Source organism: Cibotium barometz, chromosome 32 (genome assembly GCF_041138505.1).
Source record: "Cibotium barometz isolate CiBa-2024 chromosome 32, ASM4113850v1, whole genome shotgun sequence".
Taxonomy (NCBI): Eukaryota; Viridiplantae; Streptophyta; class Polypodiopsida; order Cyatheales; family Cibotiaceae; genus Cibotium; species Cibotium barometz.
In genome coordinates this window covers 52,184,478-52,206,395 of record NC_141077.1, presented here as the reverse complement: position 1 = coordinate 52,206,395, position 21,918 = coordinate 52,184,478, and the positions used below count along the sequence as shown (strand labels likewise).

Here is a 21,918-nt window from a genome sequence, read left to right as displayed (position 1 = left end):
TTTAGTGGCATATGCTTCTTCCTCTTTTAGTATATCTCATTCCTAATAGAAATTCTCTCAAGAAAATATCTCTGCATTTTTTGTGTGATGGTTTTGGGTTTTATAGTTCTTCACTGAGGTGCTACTAAATAGGCACCACCTAACGGGACAAATGAGTGAAGGTATGTACTTTCCAAATCGTTTTTTGTGTTCTTGTGCAGCTTCTTACCTGTCCTTGTGGCCTCCCTTTTGCGATTATTAGAATCCTGTATTCAGGTCAGTCTTCCATTTCATGTTGATAAGCTTTCCATAACAAAGAAAACTTTCCAGCATTGTAGTATATGGAAGTTTGAGGGCAGCAATCCTTGTGTTCCTAAGTGAACGAAGATGTTTGCTATGTTGAAATGCATATATTGATCAAGGTTGAAGTGATGGGGACATTGAATAATTTAACTTGCGTAGAAGAATTGCGTGATTCATTGCTTCCAGACATGGACCTCGTTCATTACCTATCCACTCACTTGCATGTTTCAAACACAGAGGACGATATCAATCTACAGGTATGCTGACTCCCTGATACATGCAGTATCATATATTATATTTTTTTAATATCGCACACCTTATGGTATGCCGACATCCCACATTTTATATTTTTTTAATATCCCACATCTTATGATATGTTGACACCCCACCCCACATTTACGTATTGAGTAGGTCGATGCAGTCATCATCGGCACTTTCATCACATATCTTGCCATTGCTGGATTGTGGTTCGCACTAGAGTGCCTCCTGAGGTGTTTGCGACTCCAAGGAGTGAGGACAGGGTCACCATTGTTTACTCCATTAAGGAAGGATAGGGATTAGTGCATTCAGAGGATCAGTTCCCAATTTATGGAGCTATAATGAAGCTTGTCAGGATTGTAGGCAGCTTGAGGAGGCACTGGGTTAATCAGCTCTTGGTGCATACCTATCTTGCCCTAGATGCTCAGCAACTACTGAGTGTGTGCAGCATTGCAGTTGAGGCTGCAGAGACTCTCGATTGATTTGGTGTTCAGTGGCCTGCCTCATTACAGGAATGGTAGGGTTTATATCACATGTGGCCCTATAATGTGGTTAGCACAGTTTGGTCCACAGATGTTTTATGAGGCAAGGGATTGTGACCTTGCCTTCATGGCTTATAGAGGGGCGGTTCATGGATGCACTCTGCAGCAGGTTCCCAACTCACAGTTTGTACCACATAGGTAGCAGAGAGCCTTATTGGGAGATTATTGCTAGTCTAACAGCTTGGCAGAGTTGGAGAGTTAAATGCAGAGTGTCTATGGATGGCACTCTGACCTTTTTCATTCATTTGATATGCATCATTTGGGCGGATATTATACACACACTCCAGATCTGCACAACCAAAGCATGATGCATTATGAGGGAATGAAATCATGGCATTTTTTTGTTTTCCTGTACTCCTTTAGGACCTTGGAACCATCAGCTCCTGGACTGCTTGCACTTGCCTTGCATTTTGGGACGAGTTTATATTCTTCAAGGCCTATGGTCATGAATTTGTCCTTATTTGTTTATACTTAATAGAAGTCTCTTTTTTGAAAAAAAAAAAAAGGAAAAAAGAAAATCCCACATGGGAAGAAACTAGAGATTCTCTGACGAGGGAAGATTTACCCACTACACCCAACCTTCAGGCTGATGCAGGAGCTTGGCCGAGAGAATTGACACTAGACAGAGCCTTTGAGCTATGCATAGCCCGGTGCCCTCAACCTCGTGGTCCCCGCCCATTGCCCTCGTCACTACAGGAGGATCAGAGCCATGATCTCCCATCACCACGGGACTTTCTCCTGCTGGCCCAGCTTTACTACAATGGGTGACATGTTGCAGCATCCTATTGGGGATATTTTAGGGTGATTTGAGAGCTGGACACTTTTTGTTTCAGGGTCGGATCTGACATTTCAGCTCTTATTATTTTCTTTGATTTTTATTTTCAATACCCATGATGATGTATTTCATGGAAATGATGTAACCTTTTGGTCTCATAGGTCATTTTGGCCTTTTGTAGACGTCAATACAACTCCCTACTGATGTATTGTAGGGCTAGATACTTACCTTCAGTCCTTTCTTTTCTTTTCCAGATAGTGTATCAGATATCACATGGTTGTAACTTTGGTCTCATAGGTCACTTTGGCCTTTTGAAGACGTTAATATAACATTTCATTTCATTTCATCTCTCTCTCTCTCTCTCTCTCTCTTCTAACTTTGGTCTCATAGGTCACTGTGGCCTTTTGAAGACGTTAATATAACATTTCATTTCATTTCATTTCTCTCTCCTCGGGCACATACGATGCCCCGGGGGGCTATCTGATGTTATTGCTAGCACCATAGGTGTGAAGCAAGGATGCCCTCTCTCCCCTACACTATTTGGGCTATACATCGATGAGGTGGCTGACTTCATTGGTCACGGTGGTGGGGACGGGGTAGACATCTCAGGTACCACGATCCACATTATGCTATATGCATATGATATTATTTTGGTCTCTGAGTCGCAGATGGGACTACAGCACCATCTCCATGCACTCGATGTCTTCTGCACACACAGAGGGGGCTTACAGTGAACCTTGGGAAAACCAAGGCCATGATTTTCCACACCTCAGGGCCGGTTCGACGACAGGCCATCTTCACACTAGCAGGAGGACAGGTAGAAGTGGTAGACTCATATGTGTACCTGGGGATTACATTTACGACTCCGCCCCAGGAAGATTTACTATGGCATAGGCAGCCAGGGATAGACTTACACGAGGGTATGCAGCTCTGGCCATGCTAGAGAGACAGTGTCACCAGGCACACTTCCAGGAGCCCCGCACGAAGGGGTGGTTGTTTGACACACTAGTCACCCCTGCTTTGATGTATGCTACAGCAGTATGGGCACCTGGGCTCGCCACCTCCACATGGTCTCAGATAGAGAGGCCTCAGATTCTCATGCTCTCACGGATGATCCGTAGCAAACCCTCCGTCCCACATGACATTGTCCGGACGGAGTTTGTTGCACCTCCTATGCTAGTAGAGGCTTCTTCCAGACAATCTGCTTCATACAGAGGATCAGAGATATGCCATCAAATCGACTCTCACATAGAGCTTTTGAGGCATCTAGGCAGCTTGCAGAGAGTGGAGATAGGAGATCATGGTATTCACAGATGATACAGTGGCTCACTCAGCATGGTCTTGACATAGATCACCTGCCACCTTTCCAGTATGATATACATGCACCACACATCCAGCTCTCTCACAGTGAGAGGAACAGAGTCCTTCGGCAGGATTTATGGCAGCGACACACTCAAGAGACTTGGATTACATCGAGTCAGCCTCTACCGCCGAAGATGCTATACTAGAGAGATCAGTTTATGCGTATCTCAGCGGATGGATTCATACAGAGACCTAGATACATGGATGTGTACATGCCTCACAGTGCCCGAGTGGTGATTGGCCAGCTCAGAGTGTCATCACACCAGCTTGAGATTGAGGCACGTAGGGTAGCACGGATCCCCAGAGCAGAGAGGATATGCAGACTATGCCAGGAGGAGGTTGAGAGTGAGGAACATTATGTATAGTGTCATTAGAGAGAGGATATGCAGACTATGCCAGGAGGAGGAGGTTGAGAGTGAGGAACATTATGTATAGTGTCATTAGAGAGAGATACACCACCATCTTCAGTGGACATCCCTCACTCCGCCAGATCATGGAGTCCGTAGACCAGCGCAGATTTGGCGAGTTCTTGCTAGAGACACAGCGCCACAGAGAGACACTAATACGGACTCATACCACAGGGAGAGGTGGGCGACAGCTCCAGCTCACTGATTTCTTCTAGAGATCTATCCCGGTGCCTACCCTGACACAGGAGGGGATTACACTTTAGCTAGACGGAGACCGAGAGCACCAGGCTACGAGACTCCCAGACTACATCAGAGGGGGATCACAGAGATACGGGCTCGACATTAGCACCATATCCAAGAGCGGCTAGCTCACTTACACTCACACCCGGAGATCATGCTCCGAGGTATTTTTGCCTCGCCATCGCCTATGTATCACATATTACACCCCCATTATGGTATTGGTTGGAGCTAGACAGATCTGCATTGCATTCTTGTATACCCTACGCATATAGGTTGCATACTGAGCCTCTAGCAGTAGTGCTCCATCCATCACACCCCCCCACTAGCTCAGTACTTTCATAGTTTATTTCATGTTCATTTGTCCTTTTTTTTTCTGGACATCCAGAAGACATTGACAGTTGTACATTGATTTGTCTCATAGGTCGAGTTCGGCCTCTAGTAGACGTTAATAGAGCTTTCTTTCTTTCTCTTTCTTTCTCCCCATCCTCTATCACAAGCTTCTTTGCCCCCTGTCAGGAGAGCAGTCTTACACGACATAGGGTGACCACAGAGGGGGCCTCATCCACCAGACAGGTCAGGGAGCGCCTTCTAGTAGTAGCCTCACACTCAGGTTGCCAGGAGTATCCGTCGAGAGAGCATTCCGGATGCACAGGACCAGATGACGGTGACCAGCGAGACAGAGAGCACACTCCCCTCGTCAGTCTCAGATTCGAGAGACACCGCAATGCTTTCCCACGAGGTGGATATTGAGCTCTACATAGTTGTTGAGGCTGGGTCTCCAGTCTCTAGGATGCCACCACCCCATGAGCGTCTCTCTAGTTGTATAGGCCATACCTCAGTCAAACACCATTTGTATGCAACTGATGCTGCTAGTTTTAGTTTCTTTTCCATTTATGTTAATTACCAGGATCATTGTGAACCATGGATACTTTGTAACATATTTTTGGTCTCATAGACCCTAGCGGTCTTTTGAAGACATTAATATACTTTCCTTTCTTTCTTTCTCTCTCTCTCTTGAGCACCTACAAAAGAAGCTCAGGGAGAACAAGGATAGTGATGACCTTAGGCATGAGTTGCGTGCCTCCATGCAAGAGGAGATGGATAGGTGGAAGGCAGACATGTAGGCATACATGGCAACTCAGCTAAGCAAGATGCAGGAGGAAATGGTCCAAATGTTGGACGCAAAAACCAGCCACCACACCTCACTAATCACGGAGCTGGAGGCCCAAGTTGCCACCCTTGAAGTGGAAAACGAGACCTTGAGGGCATGTGCTCAATTCGAAGAAGGAGAGATTCAACTATCACGCAATGATGAGCTGAATACACTTAGAGAGCAAATGAAGACCCTCTAGGAACAAGAGGAGAAGAAGGCAAACGAGGCAACCACATGGGCCGAGGTGATTAAGAAGACACAGAAACAAGTGGAAGAATTAAGGTTTCCAAGAAGCAACAGAACCCACCATCATCCCCAAACATCATCAATGACACACTTGAAGAGGAGAAAAGAAGAAAAATTAGGGCATTGAATATGAGTGATGGGATGGAAGGAAGGAGCCTCACCGAAAGAGGACGTCATAGCACTATGCAGAAAGTTGGAAATCGTTGATACCCCCTTCGTCGAGGCATGGAGGGTGGGCAAAGACACCACCAAGGAACGCGCACTCATCCTCAAGTTTGCGGTGTTGGAGGCAAGTCAAGCATTCCTTACCAAAAGGCGGGCATTAAAGGAGAAAAGACTTGCCTCGAAGACGATCTCACACTAGCACAGGTGGCACACAGGAGGGAGTGCATGCCACGCATCTTGGATGCACGGAAGGCAGGGCAATGGGCAGTGTACAGAGATGGGAGCGTAATTATCACTGAGTGACGTGCCCAATGACGGTGCGAGACCTATGAGACCAAGCTAGAGATTGCAGTTTGGAACTGCAATGGCGCCTTGAGGACAGATGTAGGTCTGTTCGAGGAGACATTTAGAGGGAGAGACTTGGTCTTATACATAGAGACTTGGTCTTATACATAGAGACTCATTAGTGCCAAGGGAGTCGGTGAAATCGGCCTTCAGAAACTTGACGGGCGGTGAAACAAACACTCGCACACAAAACACTTCATCACCCATGGGAACCTGGAAAAGAAAACAAACAAGGGGAGCTAGAGTGCTCGTGCAAATAGTACAAGGACACCGATTGGCTCCAAAACGTAGTGGCGCCCCTTGCGGTATTTCTTTACTTGATCAGAATTTGAGTACAAAGTACAACTTGTCGAATCCTCCACCAATAGGATCCCTCGAAGCTTTCACCCAGGACTTCCAAATATGAACTCTCGTATTATTACAGCAAAGCATTCCATAAAGAAGGCACACTTGTACAACACCTCCCTGCTTGAAAAGGTGTTCTCCATCTCCACCATGGATCCCACAAACCCTTTCCCAAACACCAGTAGGACTGTACCAAACCACATGTCCTTTCCTATAGTCACAACTTGCATGCAACCTCGAGAAAACTAGAACCTGTCCACATGAATCCAAAGACATGCTTTCTACATGAATCCAAAGACGTGTATCCGATAAACCAAAGACCTGTATCCATAAACCATAGGCCTGTATCCTCGATACCAAAGTCGTGTTTCTTCTCGAAAACCAATGTCCTGTTTCCATGACAGATAAACCCATATATGCGCCATTTAATCACGGTGCCAAACACCTAGAGAGAGAAAGATAGAGGACATGTCAAGCAATCCCTGAATACACATAGGTCTAAGTCGAAGAGCAACACACATCTCTTCCAAGAACATCATCCTGTGCATATGTAGCTTGATCCTCTGCATCCTAATCTTGTAAACAAAACCTGCTTGCGAAGAGAGAGAGAGAGAGACCCCTTGGCTGTTAGCCCCTCGGTGCCTCCTTCAGCTCGCCTTCTTCAAGAGAGATAGAGAGAGACCCGCGCTGGCTGCTTCCACACATGCAGCCCGCCTACACCCGCCTGACTGCCCAGCTGGCTATAGTGATTCTCCCGTCTGACTCCCGTCTCGCTGCCCGTTGCTGCTTGGTCTTCCCTACGTGAGGCCTCCCACCAGAGGCCTGCCACTAGCAGCAGCCCATAGGTGCAATCGCCTGGTCGCTTGCCTGTAGTCCATGCGCAGCTGCACCCGCCTGGAGCCCTTGCGCAAGAGCTACAGGAGCCGCTGGAGCCCTATGTGCGTAGCAGCACCTACGGTGGCCCATGCGCAGCAGCAGTACACGCCGCTTGTAGATCTTGCGCAGCAGCTTGGACACCCACCTGGTAGCCGCCTGGTAGCCCGCCTATACCACGCGTAGCGGAGCTGTCCCACACGGCGACCACCTCCAGGGGATGCTTGCCATGCCACACGACGATGATCGATGGTGATCCACACGTCAACATGCTTGACTTCAGCTCGCTACCCTATGCAGGATATTCTCAGAGAATACTTGGATGATTTTGTTCTTGTCTTCTTTGACGATATCTTAGTATACTCAAAGAATGCTGCAGACCATGAAGATCATGTGCGCAAAGTCCTGGAAATCCTTAGGAAATACCAACTCTTTGCAAAGAAGAGCAAGTGTTCCTTCTCTGTTGACCAGGTTGAATACTTGGGATTCATAGTGTCAAAGGATGGGATTTCTCCTGACCCCGCAAAGATCCAAGCAATTGTTGAATGGCCAGAACCCAAGTCAATAAAGAAAGCCAGAGGATTCCTAGGGTTAACCGGATGGTATAGGATCTTTATACCTAGGTATGCTCAGATAGCGTCCCCTTTGACTAACCTTCTCGAGAAAAGTACACTTTTTCAGTGGACTGCAATGTGTCAAAGTGCCTTTGACAAGCTAAAGAGAGCCTTAGTAACCAACCCTGTTCTTAAATTGCCAGATTTTACCATATAGATACGTTGCGCTTTTCTGAAAAACGCCAAAAGCAATTAGCAAAACGCATGCTTAAAAATAGTAATACTTTTAAATCATCAAAGGTTATTAAACCTTATAAACAATAAAATCCCTTTTGTCCCCTTTCACACTCGGGCTAGCCACCATATATGGGTTTCCTTTTCATATCCAACTTGATGCCTATTCACGCTGTCCATCCCGTGCTCGTGCCCGTGCCCACCTGCTTGTTGTCCAGAGGGAAAAACACAGGGTCGTAACATACCCCCCTCTTGAAAAATAGCAAGCATCCTCAATTGCACTCAATAACACAGTAAGCATCCAAAAGATTCCCCATATGACCAAAGTAATGTCCCTCCAGTGCATCTGGGTGATGAAACAATCATCCTGAAGAACAATAAGGCCACATTGTCACATCAAAGTGACAAACCACTCTTGCTTGTTCCTTGAGAACCTGAAGCATAAGTCTAAAACCAAGTGGAAACACGTAACCTGTGTCAGCCAAAATTAAAACCATGCATCATTCTACATATGACACACATATGCATCCGCAAACAATATGCTCCTGAAGATGCTCTACCCACTCCAAAATATAACAGTCTCAGGGTTGCCCGCAAGCCTTACACCCATGAATATCCCGCAGGACCCACAACTGAAGGTACAACATGAGCATATGAAAGCACTCAATGCATCAAACTATACATCCACTAAGTACTTCCCACATATGTCCCTCTTGATGCTTTACCTACTCTGCACATGGCCATCCCGCAAGAGCCACACTCAGTGATGCATCCATGAACATAATAAAGTACTTGATGTATCATACCAATATACATGCATCTCATCCTGACACATCCAGAGTATTACCCATGTATTCCCAAGGGTACCAGGATCCAATGGCACTAGAATACCATAATACCTCAGAAAGTGTATAAATACATGCACATATAGAGTTTGATCCATATATGAACCAAACCAACTCTAGGATTGCTCGCAAGACTTATGCCCTTCATAGAGTCTCAAAGTGTTAGCTCAGCTTGCTACAGACTTTAAGCTAAACCAAACCATGCCATTCCAAAGGAAACCAACCCCAGAAATAGCATCATCTCATGTGACTAGTACACAATATCATAGAAGTCCCATAAGCAGATGTACTGTTAGCCTCAGTACCTCGGGTTCCGACTGAGCCTCATCTAATACATCCACAGGCACCCAAAACGTGCTTAAACTCCACCCAAGTGGTAAGCACAAGTCCCAAATGAAGCATAGTAGATCACCACTGCTAAACATAGAAAGAAGTTGCCTTCCGAACCCCATGAAGCCTCCGTGAAGATACCATTGGTGACAAAGTGTCGAAAGCCATAGCCTTCAACCCATCTTTTGCACCATAACACTTCAATTGCTTTCTTGTTCCTGGCTGACTACTTCCTGTCTTTGGTGTCTTTTCTCCTGAGCTTCATCTTTAGCTTTTGCTAGTCACCTCATATAGGCAAAGATTCACAATCGTGCATTGTCTCTTGCACTTTCTTTTCACTTTCCACTTGTTGAAGCTTTTGATGTGACAACCACGGGCTCGCTTCCTTGAGAAAGTAGACGATATCCCGGCGATGGAACCATGAAACCGGCCTTCAGAAACTTGACGGGTGGTGAAACAAACACTCGCACACAAAACACTTCATCACCCATGGGAACCTGGAAAAGAAAACAACAGGGGGAGCTAGAGTGCTCCTGCAAAGAGTACAAGGACATCGATTGGCCCCAAAACGCAGTGGCGCCTCTTGCGGTATTTCTTTACTTGATCAAAATTTGAGTACAAAGTACAACTTGTCGAATCCTCCACCAATAGGATCCCTCGAAGCTTTCATCCAAGACTTCCAAATATGAACTCTTGTTATTACAGCAAAGCATTCCATAAAGAAGGCACACTTGTACGACACCTCCATGCTTGAAAAGGTCTTCTCCATCTCCACCATAGGTCCCACAAACCCTTTCCCAAACAGCAATAGGGCTGTACCAAACCACATGTCACAGCTTGCATGTAACCTCGAGAAAACTAGAACCTGTCCACATGAATCCAAAGACATGCTCTCTACATGAAACCAAAGACCTGTATCCATAAACCATAGGCCTATATCCTCGATACCAAAGTCCTGTTTCTTCTCGAAAACCAATGTCCTGTTTCCATGACAGATAAACCCATATATGCACCATCCAATCACGGTGCCAAACACCTAGAGAGAGAAAGATAGAGGACGTGTCAAGCAATCCCTGAATACACATAGGTCCAAGTCGAAGAGCAACACACATCTCTTCCAAGAACATCATCCTGTGCATATGTAGCTTGATCCTCTGCATCCTAATCTTGTAAATAAAACCTGCTTGCGAAGAGAGAGAGAGAGAGAGAGAGAGACCCCTTGGCTGTTAGCCCCTCGGTGCCTTCTTCAGCTCGCCTTCTTCAAGAGAGATAGAGAGAGACCCGTGCTAGCTGCTTCCACACATGCAGCCCGCCTACACCCGGCTGGCTATAGTGAGTCTCCCGTCTGACTCCCGCCTGGCTGCCGGTTGCTGCCTGGTCTTCCCTACGTGAGGCCTCCCACCAGAAGCCTGCCTGGCTGCCCGACTGGCAGGCAGAGGCCCGCCGACTGGCAGCAGCCCGTAGGTGCAGTCGCCTGGTCGCTTGCCTGTAGTCCATGCGCAGCTGCACCCGCCTGGAGCCCTTGCGCAGCAGCAACAGCAGCCGCCTGGAGCCCTATGTGTGCAGCAGCACCTGTCGTGGCCCATGCGCAGCAGCAGTACACACCGCCTGTAGCTCTTGCGCAGCAGCCTGGACACCTGCCTATACCACGTGTAGCGGTGCTGTCCCACACGGTGACCACCTCCAGGGGATGCCCGCCATGGCACACAACGATGATCGACGATGATCCACGCGTCGACCTGCCTGACTTCAGCTCGCCACCCTTCACTTTATAGAGATACGTTGCGCTTTTCTCAAAAACGCCAAAAGCAATCAGCAAAATGCATGCTTAAAAATAACAATACTATTAAATCATGAAAGGTTATTAAAGCTTAGAAACAATAAAATCCCTTTTGTCCCCTTTCACACTCGGGCTGGCCACCATATATGGGTTTCCTTTTCATATCCAACTTGATGCTTGTTCACACTGTCCATCCCGTGCCCGTGCCCGTGCCCGTGCCCACCTGCTTGTTGTCCAGAGGGAAAAACACACACTCGTAACAGTCGGTTTCCAGAGGTGAGAGGATACAGATGGGAGTGTGTTCACCGCCCACACCCACGCACAGTAGGGGGTGCCCCGGGGTCGGAAGGGGTGGCTTTACTATACAAGGAGGAGCTTCAACATGTGATACAGGTGGTCGGACGGGAGGAGGCCGCACGGTTTTTGTGGGTGAAGATCCAGACAGAGAGGGCCCGAGACATCTACCTTGCAATGTGCTACTTTGCACCCTCCAATTCTAAATATGCCACCCATGGAGAGTCCCCGTACCTGCCCCTTTATGGTGACATTATGAAGTTTTCCAGTCTAGGGGACATCCTCCTGGCTGGAGACTTCAATGCCCGCACCACAGGTGCACAAGTACCCTTCTTTGAGACAGATGATCCCATGTTCTAGGAGATTGACATGGTGGGTACGGATATGGAGCGGACATCACAGGATACAGTAGCCCGCACAGACTATGGAGAGTATCTCTTAGCCCTTGGCGGGGCTCATAGGCTAGCCATTTATAATGGCCTGGCTAGATGGCCTAGATCCAACTCCTTCACCTCCTACCCCTTCGGACATGGAGCTAGTACAGTGGACTATCCAATGGGATCCCTCTCTCTGATCCCACTCATTCCGGAGTTTACCATCTCTCCTCTCCCCATCGTTGTTGCAGCCGACCATGCATACCTGGCCTTCTCCCTCATATGCCGATACACCATGCAACCACCTGCTTTTCCCCATCACTGCCCGAGATACCACTTCACCACAGAGACCTCTTCCATCTTTTCCGATCACGTCTACCGCATCCTCTCCGACCTCGACCCCCACATCCCACTTGATGAGCTTACTACACACCTCTCAGCCACCCTCCATACGTCCGCTCAGCCACCTTCTTGCACTCCAGAGCCACTCCTACATCACTAGGAGGGACTGTCCCACATAATAGCTGGTACGACAAGGAATGTCGTGATACCCAAGTCCGTCTACATCGGGAGATGGCACTAGGATCCACCACTCACCAGCAGGCGCGAGTGATCTTTCGACGTCTCACACAGAGAAAGAAGAGAGCCTACCTAGCCAGGCTTGAGTAGGAGCTATAATAGCTATTTCTTGGAAGGGACTATAAGGAGGCCTGGAGGATCTTCCAGGATCATCGCCTTCCAACTCCGATTACTTCACTCCGCACTTGGCACACCTATGCCACCTCTCTCTACCATGTCCCCGAGTAGCCACCTCTCCCCCATCCACCCGAACCTCGTCCCCCACACTCTTCCTTCTTTCACCTCAGCATGGTGAGAGATGCTATTGACAGGATGCAGATTGGGAGAGCACAAGATCATGATGGACTCCTCACCGAGCATTTCTCCCATGCTAGGGACATGCTAGTCCCTTTACTGGTTCACATGTTTAACAATGCTTTATGTGAGGGCTTCCCCGTCAGTTGGTCATCGAATACTATTGTACCTATCTTGAAAGCAAGTGACCCCATGTACCCGAGCAACTATAGGACTATCATGATTGGTCACACCTTGGCCAAGATTTATGGTTCGATTTTGGAGCATGAGCTTAGTAGATGGTCTGAGGAGCAGAGACTCAGAGCACTGGGGCAGGCGGGCTTCAGGAGAGGGCACTCCACACTAGATCATATCTTTACACTACGGGGGATCATTGAGGGGAGAGCTCACGGGAAATGCATATACTGCTGCTTTGTGGATTTCCGCAAAGCTTTTGATATTGTCCCACGGGCTAGATTGATGAGGAGATTGCAGGATATGGGAGTACCAGCAGAGATGCTGTGGGGGATCATTACACTCTATGAGTCAGTCACAGGTAGAGTACGGGCTCCAGGAGGTGACTCAAAGATCATACATAGCACTATCGGGGTGAAGCAAGGCTGCCCCTTGTCTCCTACTCTATTTGGTCTATACATTGACGAGATCTCGGATTACATAGATAGACAGGGAGGACCAGGAGCACATTTGGCAGGAGTCCTGATACCAATCCTCTTGTATGCAGATGATATTGTTCTTGTTTCTGATTGACCAAAGGGGCTATAGAGGCATTCGGATGCATTACGGGCCTTTTGCGAGGACCAAGACCTTACTGTGAACCTTGGAAAGACCAAGGTCATGATCTTTAACACCTTAAATGGATAAGTAGATCTGCAGTACAGTTTACATACAGTGGAGAGCCTGTGGAGTATGTTACCTCATATGTATACCTTGGGATCACTTTGTCTGGGCCTCAGTTCTCGATGCGGAAGGCGGCCGACGCTAGATTGATGAGGGGATATAAGAGATATAGTTTCAAGAGCCGAGGACGAAGCTTTGGCTATTTGATACTCTAGTTACACCTGCACTACTGTATGGTGCCCCCATCTGGGGTCCTAGCTTATACCACAGGAGGAGACAGAGGAGAGAGCCGACCGAGACAGATACAGAGGAGGTATATGATGGGTGGAAGCTTATGGAGAGGCCCCTAGTGGCGATGATCTTACGCATGATTAGGAGTAAGCCATCATTGCCACATGAGATTGTGCGGGCAGAGATGGGGGCTACACCGATAGTGACAGAGGCTCTATTCCAGACAATGACATATTGGCATAGGCTATGGGAGCTTCCACTTGATAGATACCCCCGGCTAGCCCTGGAGTCCTCGAGACAGTTCCAGTACAGCATAGAGGCGCCGTCATTTGCTCTCAGCCGCACACAGTGGAACAGGGTTATCAGGAAGGACATTGTCAGATTGGATACTCAGAGGACATGGAGTTCACCTAGTCATCCACTAGGAACAAAGATGGTCTTCTACAGAGATCACCTCCTATGCTTGACAGAGGATGGGTTCATCATCCGTCCAGGCTACATGGACATACACCTAGTCATCCACTGGGGATGAAGATGGCCTTCTATAGAGATCACCTCCTATGCTTGACAAAGAATGGGTTCACCATCCGTCAACGCTACATGGACATACACCTATCCTTTGGGGTGAGATGTGCGATCGCCAGATCCGCACCTCGTCCCACCAGCTGAGAGTGGAGACTGCCAGATATGGGCCTAGGGCGGCCACACCAGAGGACAGGATATGTCAACTCTGTCACACAGAGCCCGAGATAGATGATCATTACATATGCCGATGCCCTGTATACTATGAGATTCGGGGGAGGTTCCACTGCCTCTTCCGCGTTGGGTTCAGACCACTTTCCAAGATCATGCACTTCCCGGATCAGACATGCCTAGGACTTTTTCTTCTAGAGCTCCGTAGACACAGGGAGTCCTTAGTGAGATCCAGATGAGCTGTACTTGCTCGAGGACCAGCGCAGAGAGCTCTCACCGACTTCTTCCATACCAGCACTCCGAGGGCCGATCCACCCATCATACCCAGACCACAGGCTAGTGTAGGAGCTCGGCCGAGAGGTGTGACACTCGACAGAGCCATGGAGTTCTGCAGAGCTCAACGCCCCAGACCCCATGGCCCTCGCCCACGGCCACACCACCACAGGAGGATCCGGGCCATCATCTCCCATCATCGCAGGACCTTCTTGTGCCAGCTCAGTTTTACCACCTTGAGCACCATGTCACAGCGGCCCATGAGGGATGTATTAGGGTGATATGAGAGCTCTCTACTCATGTACCTAGATCAGATTTTAAAGTTCTAGATTTTTGATATCTTTCTTTATTACTATTTTGTACCCAGGATGATGTACCTCCTGGATATGATGTAACCTTTTGGTCTCATAGGTCATTTTGGCCTTTTGAAGACGTTAATACAACTTTCTTTCTTTCTTTCTTTCTCTCTCTCTCTCTCTATTGTTATGTTTTTTAATTATTTACAGATAATCATGTTTATCGGTGGAGTGTGTTCGCATGTGACTGCACCAACCATATCACAAGTTGGCCTGGTCTCGAATCTTTGCGATGTTTTTGTGCACAGACGTCATGATGTTGACATTGTGTTGCAGGTAAAATCAGGAAACATGCACCCTCTCAATAATGCAATGGAGTTTCATCGTATTTTCTTGTATGGTATTGCTAGTCCTTGAGGAAATAATCTGTTTTAACACATTACCATATATGTTCCCCTTCTTGCAGTCCCTCTATGCCATGAACCAATTCCTGCTGTTTGAATCTACACGGGAAGCTTTTTTTCGCCTGTTTGAGAAGGTTAACCACCTTATCTTCTCTTCACAAAAACCACCATTTTGTTTGCCAATTTCGATAAAATATGCCAAAAGCAGGAGTTTGTATACAAACTTCAGGACTTGATTTGCAGGTGGCAAACCACATTCTCGAGCTTTCTCAGGTATCCATGACTCTAAAAGAACCTAATAGGGTTGTTTAGATATCATGCGTTACTATTTTAGAGTCATCGTCACACGTGCACCCCAGATGCACCAAAAAAGACATGTGATTCTTTGCACCCACAGACATGCACGCTCTAACATCCACACCCCCATTTATTCAAGCAAAAGGGAACACTAATAAAACAAACAAACACGCATTTTGTCATTGTTCAAAACTCTGTAGGGTCAACTTTACTTAATTTTAACATTGAGGTTGCGAGTGACCAGGATGGCAACAAGGCCATTGTGAGAATGGCAGACCATGTGATCGATGCAATTTACGATTTGGACCACTTAAAGGGGGATCAGATTAGAAGCATGAGGTTCAGCATGTATAATCTGGGATGGTCAGAAACTCTGGAGGTACTTTCTGGTTTATGAAAACCATTGGAAGCTTGATTGCTGAAACAAGAGTTGCTTGCTCTTTTTCACCCAATCCAAAAAGGAGCTGATTTTAAAAGAAGGTAATAACTCACACGAGTTCATTCTCATTCTCATGCAAAGTTGTGCAATGAAACATGAAGGTGATAAAGTACTTATTCATGTGCTTAGGTCACTTTTTTTTTCTTCAGAAAAGAGACTTCTATTAAGTAAATATAAAATCATACAAAGGGAGATCTCAAACCAAAAGCTAGGTCCCAACCAAGCTGCCATAAAAGCCCGGTAGGAGGAGAAGTAAATACATGTGCTTGGGGCACCTTTTACAGTATGGATGACCTTGAATTCCTGAAGAAAAAACAATCTGTGATTCTGCTTTTGTAAATGTGGGTTATAGCAAGGGACGTTTGCAAATGTTTGTCCATTGCCATGCCACGAAATATGCTTGTGCTTATTTGGTTGTGTTTTCATTGGTTCCACAGTGAGGAAATTCTGAGTGTCAAAAGCCTCATTATAAAAACTTATAACTTTTATCAACGAAATCTATCACGTTCATAAGATCATGAAAGAGACTGAATGAGGAAATGATCTGTCCATAATTTATCCTCATGTTGTGTTTATATGAACAAGAAATAGAGGCATTTTGTGCTTCTATTGTTCTGAAAAATAAGTGCTTTAGTGTACCCTAACAGGAAGTTTCTTATATTCGATAATTTTTAAGTTTTTTAAGTGTTTTGAGTGGTTATAGTAATTGCAATCGCTTCTAAATAATGTGGTGCTACATATTTACGGCAAGCAGCACTACCAAGCCTTTAAAAAAGAAAAAAAAGACAGATCGCTAATTTGTCCACGTGGATCCCTCTTATTATCCTAGATGCCTAGCTCATCCAAAACAATGTATCATTGCCCATGGGAGCACAGAGGAGCACAAAGGATCTTGGTATCTATAGCCCAGCTCTTGGATAGATGAAGGATTGATCTTATCTATATTACTTCGGTTGATATTGCATGTTGACTCAATCTAGTCCACAACTTCTTTTTAAGGGCAAGGAAGCATATCCTATTATACCTGTTCGTAGCGGCATAGCTCAGAGAATACGAGATGCTGAGACATTACGCTCTTTAAAAAGATTATAGCAGACACTGGCCCTCATATAGGAGGAGCTATATAGCCTACTTCTTCTTGTTTCTATAGGAAGGGGTGCCCACCAACCATAGTTGCAATGAAACGCATTTCATTTGGGTTTTTTGAAGCGAAACGTGTATTTCAAATGAAATGTGTTTCCTTCCCTCCACCTCTTACCAGTACAATTTAGGCATTTTTTAATCCAGAGAGCTCTCATTTAGGTGTTTTTTAATCCAAAGAGTTCTTTTTTCAAAAAAAATGTTTGCTTGTGCTTGCGTTGCAAAAATCAGCCCTTTCCAGCTTCTTCCGCACTTCTCAGCTTGGTTGTGTTGATTTGTGTCTTTTCTCTTCGATTTTGCAAAAGAAAAAAATAGATTTGGAAATTTGGGGGTTTTCATGCCATGGTGCCAATCTTGCCCTGCCTTTGTCAAGATGCCTTGCACTAGGGATGCCATGTGGGCCCATGTCACTCCTCTATCAAGATATGGTGGTTCAAGTATCTAAAAGTGGAAATGTAATGTTTGGGGGGTTTGCTCAAGAGGTACCATATTTTGCAGCAAGGCCCATTTCTTAGGTTTATCTGGGAAAGGCATTGGTGCCTGCCAATATCAAAGCCGAGCGACAAGAATGGAAAACGTAGCAATTGGTAGGACGTGGTTGTGGGCCTTTGCCTGAGGATATTGATGCTAGTGAGGATACATGTGATATCAAAGAGAACACGATTGGGCATAGAGGAAGATGCACAAAGCCAAGCAATATTTGAGGGTGCTGGTAGTTCCACTGTCACACTAACATGAAGTCCTTTGCGTGTAGCCTCTCTAAAGAGAGCAAGTGTTCAAGCAAGCATGTAAAAGCAGGCAATTAATGTTGAACTAGAGAGCTCACACAATGGACAAAGACGATGAGGGCAATCGGCCGCATTGGATGTGAGTTGGAGGGGGATCCTCCTATGAGACCATGCGTACTTAAGAGCTCAGAAGAGAGCAACAAGCAATGGAGGTGGAGATGGAATATCGTTAAAAGGATGGTTGCACATTGTTATGTGATGAGTGGTCAGAGATACGCAAGGGCAATGTGTACAATGTTTTGGTGTCCTCTTGCAAGGGCACTATGTTGATGCATCTGTGCCTGGGACAATGGTGACGAGAGTTTATATGGTCACACCTCTGAGAGGATGTCATGGAGATAGGCCCACAAAACATAGTGCAGGTGGTCACTAACAATGGTAGCAACTGTGTCTCTATGGCACGGATGCTACAGGATGAGTTCTCGCAAATTGTATGGACTCCATGTGCATCCCATAGCCTAGACTTTCTCATTAAAGATCTTGCAAAGATTGGGTGGACTGCTGACATCTTTGATATTGTGCGTAGCTTGGTGAAGTTTGTTACCAAGAGGCCCAAGGTCTTAGTAATGTATCGTGCCAATATTGACCTTGAGCTTCTAAAGTCCTCACAAAGTAGGTTTGCATATATGTTCATTGTGGTTGAGAGAGTGTTGGTCTACCGAGAGTGGATGAGTTGGGAGGAGCATGAGAACCCGAAGGTAGTTACTTTTGCATGCAAAGTAATGCAAGAAGTGCTCTTCAACCAATCTACAATGTTCTTGGTGTCCCAAGTTGACCACTCCATCCAAGACAATGTATCATTGTTTATGGGAGTGCAAAGAAGCACAGTGGATATGAGTGTCTATAGCCGAGCTCTTGGACAAATTCAGGAGTGATCCTATCTATACTACTTAGGATACTATTGCACCCCCCATTCATAGGTGATTTTAACAAAGGCTTTGGCACTCATATAGGAGTCATAAATCCTTCTTCTTCTTTTTGTTTCCACACAGTGGATTACCCACCAACCAGTGGTAGAGATCTATTTTTGGTATATTTTATGGCCAAAAATAGATCTCCATTGGTTGGTGGGCAATCGATTGTGTGGAAACAATCAAATAGCACCCTGAGTAATACAGATAGGATCACTCCTAAATTTGTCCAAGAGTTGGGAGTGCACGATACTCATATCCTATGTGCTTCTTTGCGCTCCCATAAGCAATGATACATTGTCTTGGATGGAGTTATCAATTTGGGACACGAGGGATCCAAAAATAAATCTCCACTAGTACCCTTCCTATAGAAACAAGAAGAAGAAGTTGGCTATATAGCTCCTCCTATATGAGGGCCAGAGTCTGCTAGAATCTTTTTGGGGAGTGTAATACATCTCCTAGTGAGGCCAAACTCTTTGGGTCTATCCAAGCATGAGCCACCTAGCGTTACACACAATGTAGCTGAAAAAGCTATGCTCTTCATGGGGTTAGTTACATCAGTCCATCCCCACTTCCAATGTATATGGCATTGCCATATAGCCATAGGCAGCATGAAGCATGAGTAACCATCATTGGGAAAGAACTAGTATACCAATGCTTCCTAGATCAGCCCACTACTCTCATTGGATGGATCACATAGCCAGGTGTAATCACCTATACATCACCTCTCTCTATCCTCCGTGAATGTCCTCTCCCTCCTCTAGTTTTGAGAATCCCATCAGTTGAAGGGACACGCATGTCCAAGAAAAAATGCCCAACCACAAATATAGGTGTAATCACCTATACATCACCTCTCTCCATCTACCATGAACAACTTCTTCCTTCTCTGGTTTCGAGAATACCATCATTTCAAGGGACATGCATGTCCTAGAAAAAACACCCAACCACAAGTGGTGATACTCAGCTAAGAATGTACCAATGATCCAATGGTGAGGTATAGTCGCATCAATATGTCCAATCTAGTGATGACAGCCTTTTAGGACCTATCCAAAGGATATCCTATGGAGACAAAAAAAAACTTTCAACATGCGTGGGAGCCCCGGGAACCTGAGCAATATTGAACAAAAGTTGTGATCCTTGAGCACCGGCTCGAAGTTCCATTAGTATCGGAAGAAAAATAGTCTCCAAGCGCCGAGCCGCTCTCAAGAGTATGTGCAAGGTCGAAATCTTCTTGGAAGAAGCCCCTTCCAACCAAGTAAGCGGGCATAACTAAAATGCGTGGCAAGTTCTATGGTGGGAAGTGCTAGCAGGATCCAATCCCTAGCGAAGCGGGAAGCATGAGACGCGAAAATATTTTCAATGAATGTGGTCTTGACTTTTTTTTTAAATCAAAATCTGCCATTGTTCTCGTGTCTGGTGGGTGATTGGTTATGTAGGAGCCATAATGCCAATCAAAGCGAGGGCGGCAACCTCAACACAGTAAAAAGACATTTCTATATGTTGACGCAGGCAAAGAAGTGAGGAAGGAGGTGCACATCTTCGCAGGAGGGGGAGAAGAAGGCACGAGCAAACTGAGAGGAAGGGGGCGAAGTGAATCAGGCGGGAGGGAAATGCGTAGAGAGGGGTATGGTGGGCAGAATGAGATGGAAGTAAAGGGGTGGATGGTGGGCAGAGCGAGAGATGCAGGTAAAGGGGTGGGCGGAGGGAAATGTGCAAAAAAGGGCAGAAGGAGAAGGGGAAGAGTGGCGGCCAGCAGGAGAAGGAAATAGGAAGGTGGAGAGGTGCGCAGGTAGAGAGGTGGAGAGGAGAGATGTGTAAAGGGGTCAGGACATACGGGGAGTTTCAGCTTCAACAAATATCGTTTTCGTGACATGACTCAGATCATCCCTATGGATCCTCGACTTCGACCATCTTCTCCAACACTAGGCTTATATCGTTTCGTGACATGACTCAGATCATCCCTATGGATCCTCGACTTCGACCATCTTCTCCAACACTAGGCTTATATTGTAAAGTCTCTTCCACACAACAAGCTTCGTCCGAATTGCATCTAGGTGGCCGCTTGGAGACAAAATGGAGATTTCAAACCAATCAAGGGGAAAGTCTCAACCAATCAAGTGCCTTGGGTGCCCACATTGGACTCTTCCAGTTAGACCATCTTAGGGTGTTATACTAGATCACCATTACACCGCCATAGTGGATCAACGCCATAGCGGTTCTCCCCGACACTAGAGGAACCATCCCAGAGCATTCGATGGACTATCCAAAAACGAAATTGCACCAACAAACGGATACACGAGGTGCACACACCCGCATTGAACGCTCCGACAAGCATCTACTAGAGATAGGAGATGCAATTGACTCCAACTCCACCACGTCTTGTAGGAATCACTTAAATGGCTCTCTTCACATCCCATATCTTTCATCCCTCATATTGGTTGAGCTAAAGGCACTCAAAGTGAGCTAGAAATCTCAAAGTGAGGAAATCACTCTGCTCCAATTAATAAAGGAGATTGAGGAGCTGAAGATACAACAAGAAGCCAAGAAGGGATTGTGGTGTGCCATATGCCAGTCTCTAGGACACACCGTCCAAGAATTCCCAAAGATGAGATACTGCTCCGTTTGTGAAAAGGGAGGACATGAAGATAAAAATTGTTACTATATGAAGGGACTCCGCCAACTTAGTCAGCAACAAGCTCCTCACCCGGCTTCAACAACCCCTAACCCCACCCATTATGCCGCTGCCTCTCTTACCGTTCCACCAACCTTCCACACTGCTATACCTCCCCTTCCCCAGCCACCTTTCAATAAATTATCACCAACATCTTTAGGGAGTACCTTCTTAATTTCCTTCACAATTTCATTAATGATTTCTCTAACTTCATAGGCACTCAACTAGTCACCTGCATAGAAGATTTTTTGAAACACCTTACACAATCAGCTTTAGTTTTTTGCCAAGTGTCGCTCTTCCCAATTACGTCTCAATCCGTTTCACTTCTTGGTGGTCCAAGACACTCCTAGGTCACATCATCTCTTTTGAAGCCTTGGCACCCGACCCTGATAAGATTGTCGCCATCCTTTGATTATACCACCTCCCATTAGCCCCAAACAATCCCAAGTCTTCGTCGGACATCCGGCTATCATCACTAAAGAGAATGTGGGGGAGAGAGAGAGCTTGAGTTCCTTGCAAGAAAACACACACACACACACACAAGAGATTACAAGACAATAGAGAGATGGATAGCTGAATTTTCTTCTATCTTCTTCTCTTTTCTACAACCATATAACTAAAAGATAAGAGTACATACATAAAGGCAAAGTACTCTCCTACA

The 21,918-nt window shown here is 46.2% G+C and overlaps 1 protein-coding gene across 12 annotated transcripts in view; it reads left to right on the top strand.

The window, feature by feature from the left end:
• LOC147620327 (uncharacterized) overlaps positions 1-16,072 on the top strand; it is a 108,395-nt gene extending 92,323 nt beyond the window's left edge. For 9 of the 12 annotated variants that reach the window (XM_086772538.1, XM_086772542.1, XM_086772537.1 and 6 more), the window contains 6 exons: positions 201-255; positions 402-539; positions 14,818-14,943; positions 15,074-15,145; positions 15,255-15,284; positions 15,538-16,072. In XM_086772538.1, coding sequence (XP_086628664.1) covers positions 201-255; positions 402-539; positions 14,818-14,943; positions 15,074-15,145; positions 15,255-15,284; positions 15,538-15,705 — 589 coding nt within the window. In that variant the 3' untranslated portion in view covers positions 15,706-16,072. The remainder of the gene's footprint in view (positions 1-200; positions 256-401; positions 540-14,817; positions 14,944-15,073; positions 15,146-15,254; positions 15,285-15,537) is intronic. The other 3 variants (XR_015261776.1, XR_015261777.1, XM_086772534.1) reach the window with 3 other exon arrangements.
• Positions 16,073-21,918: the final 5,846 nt, after the last annotated feature.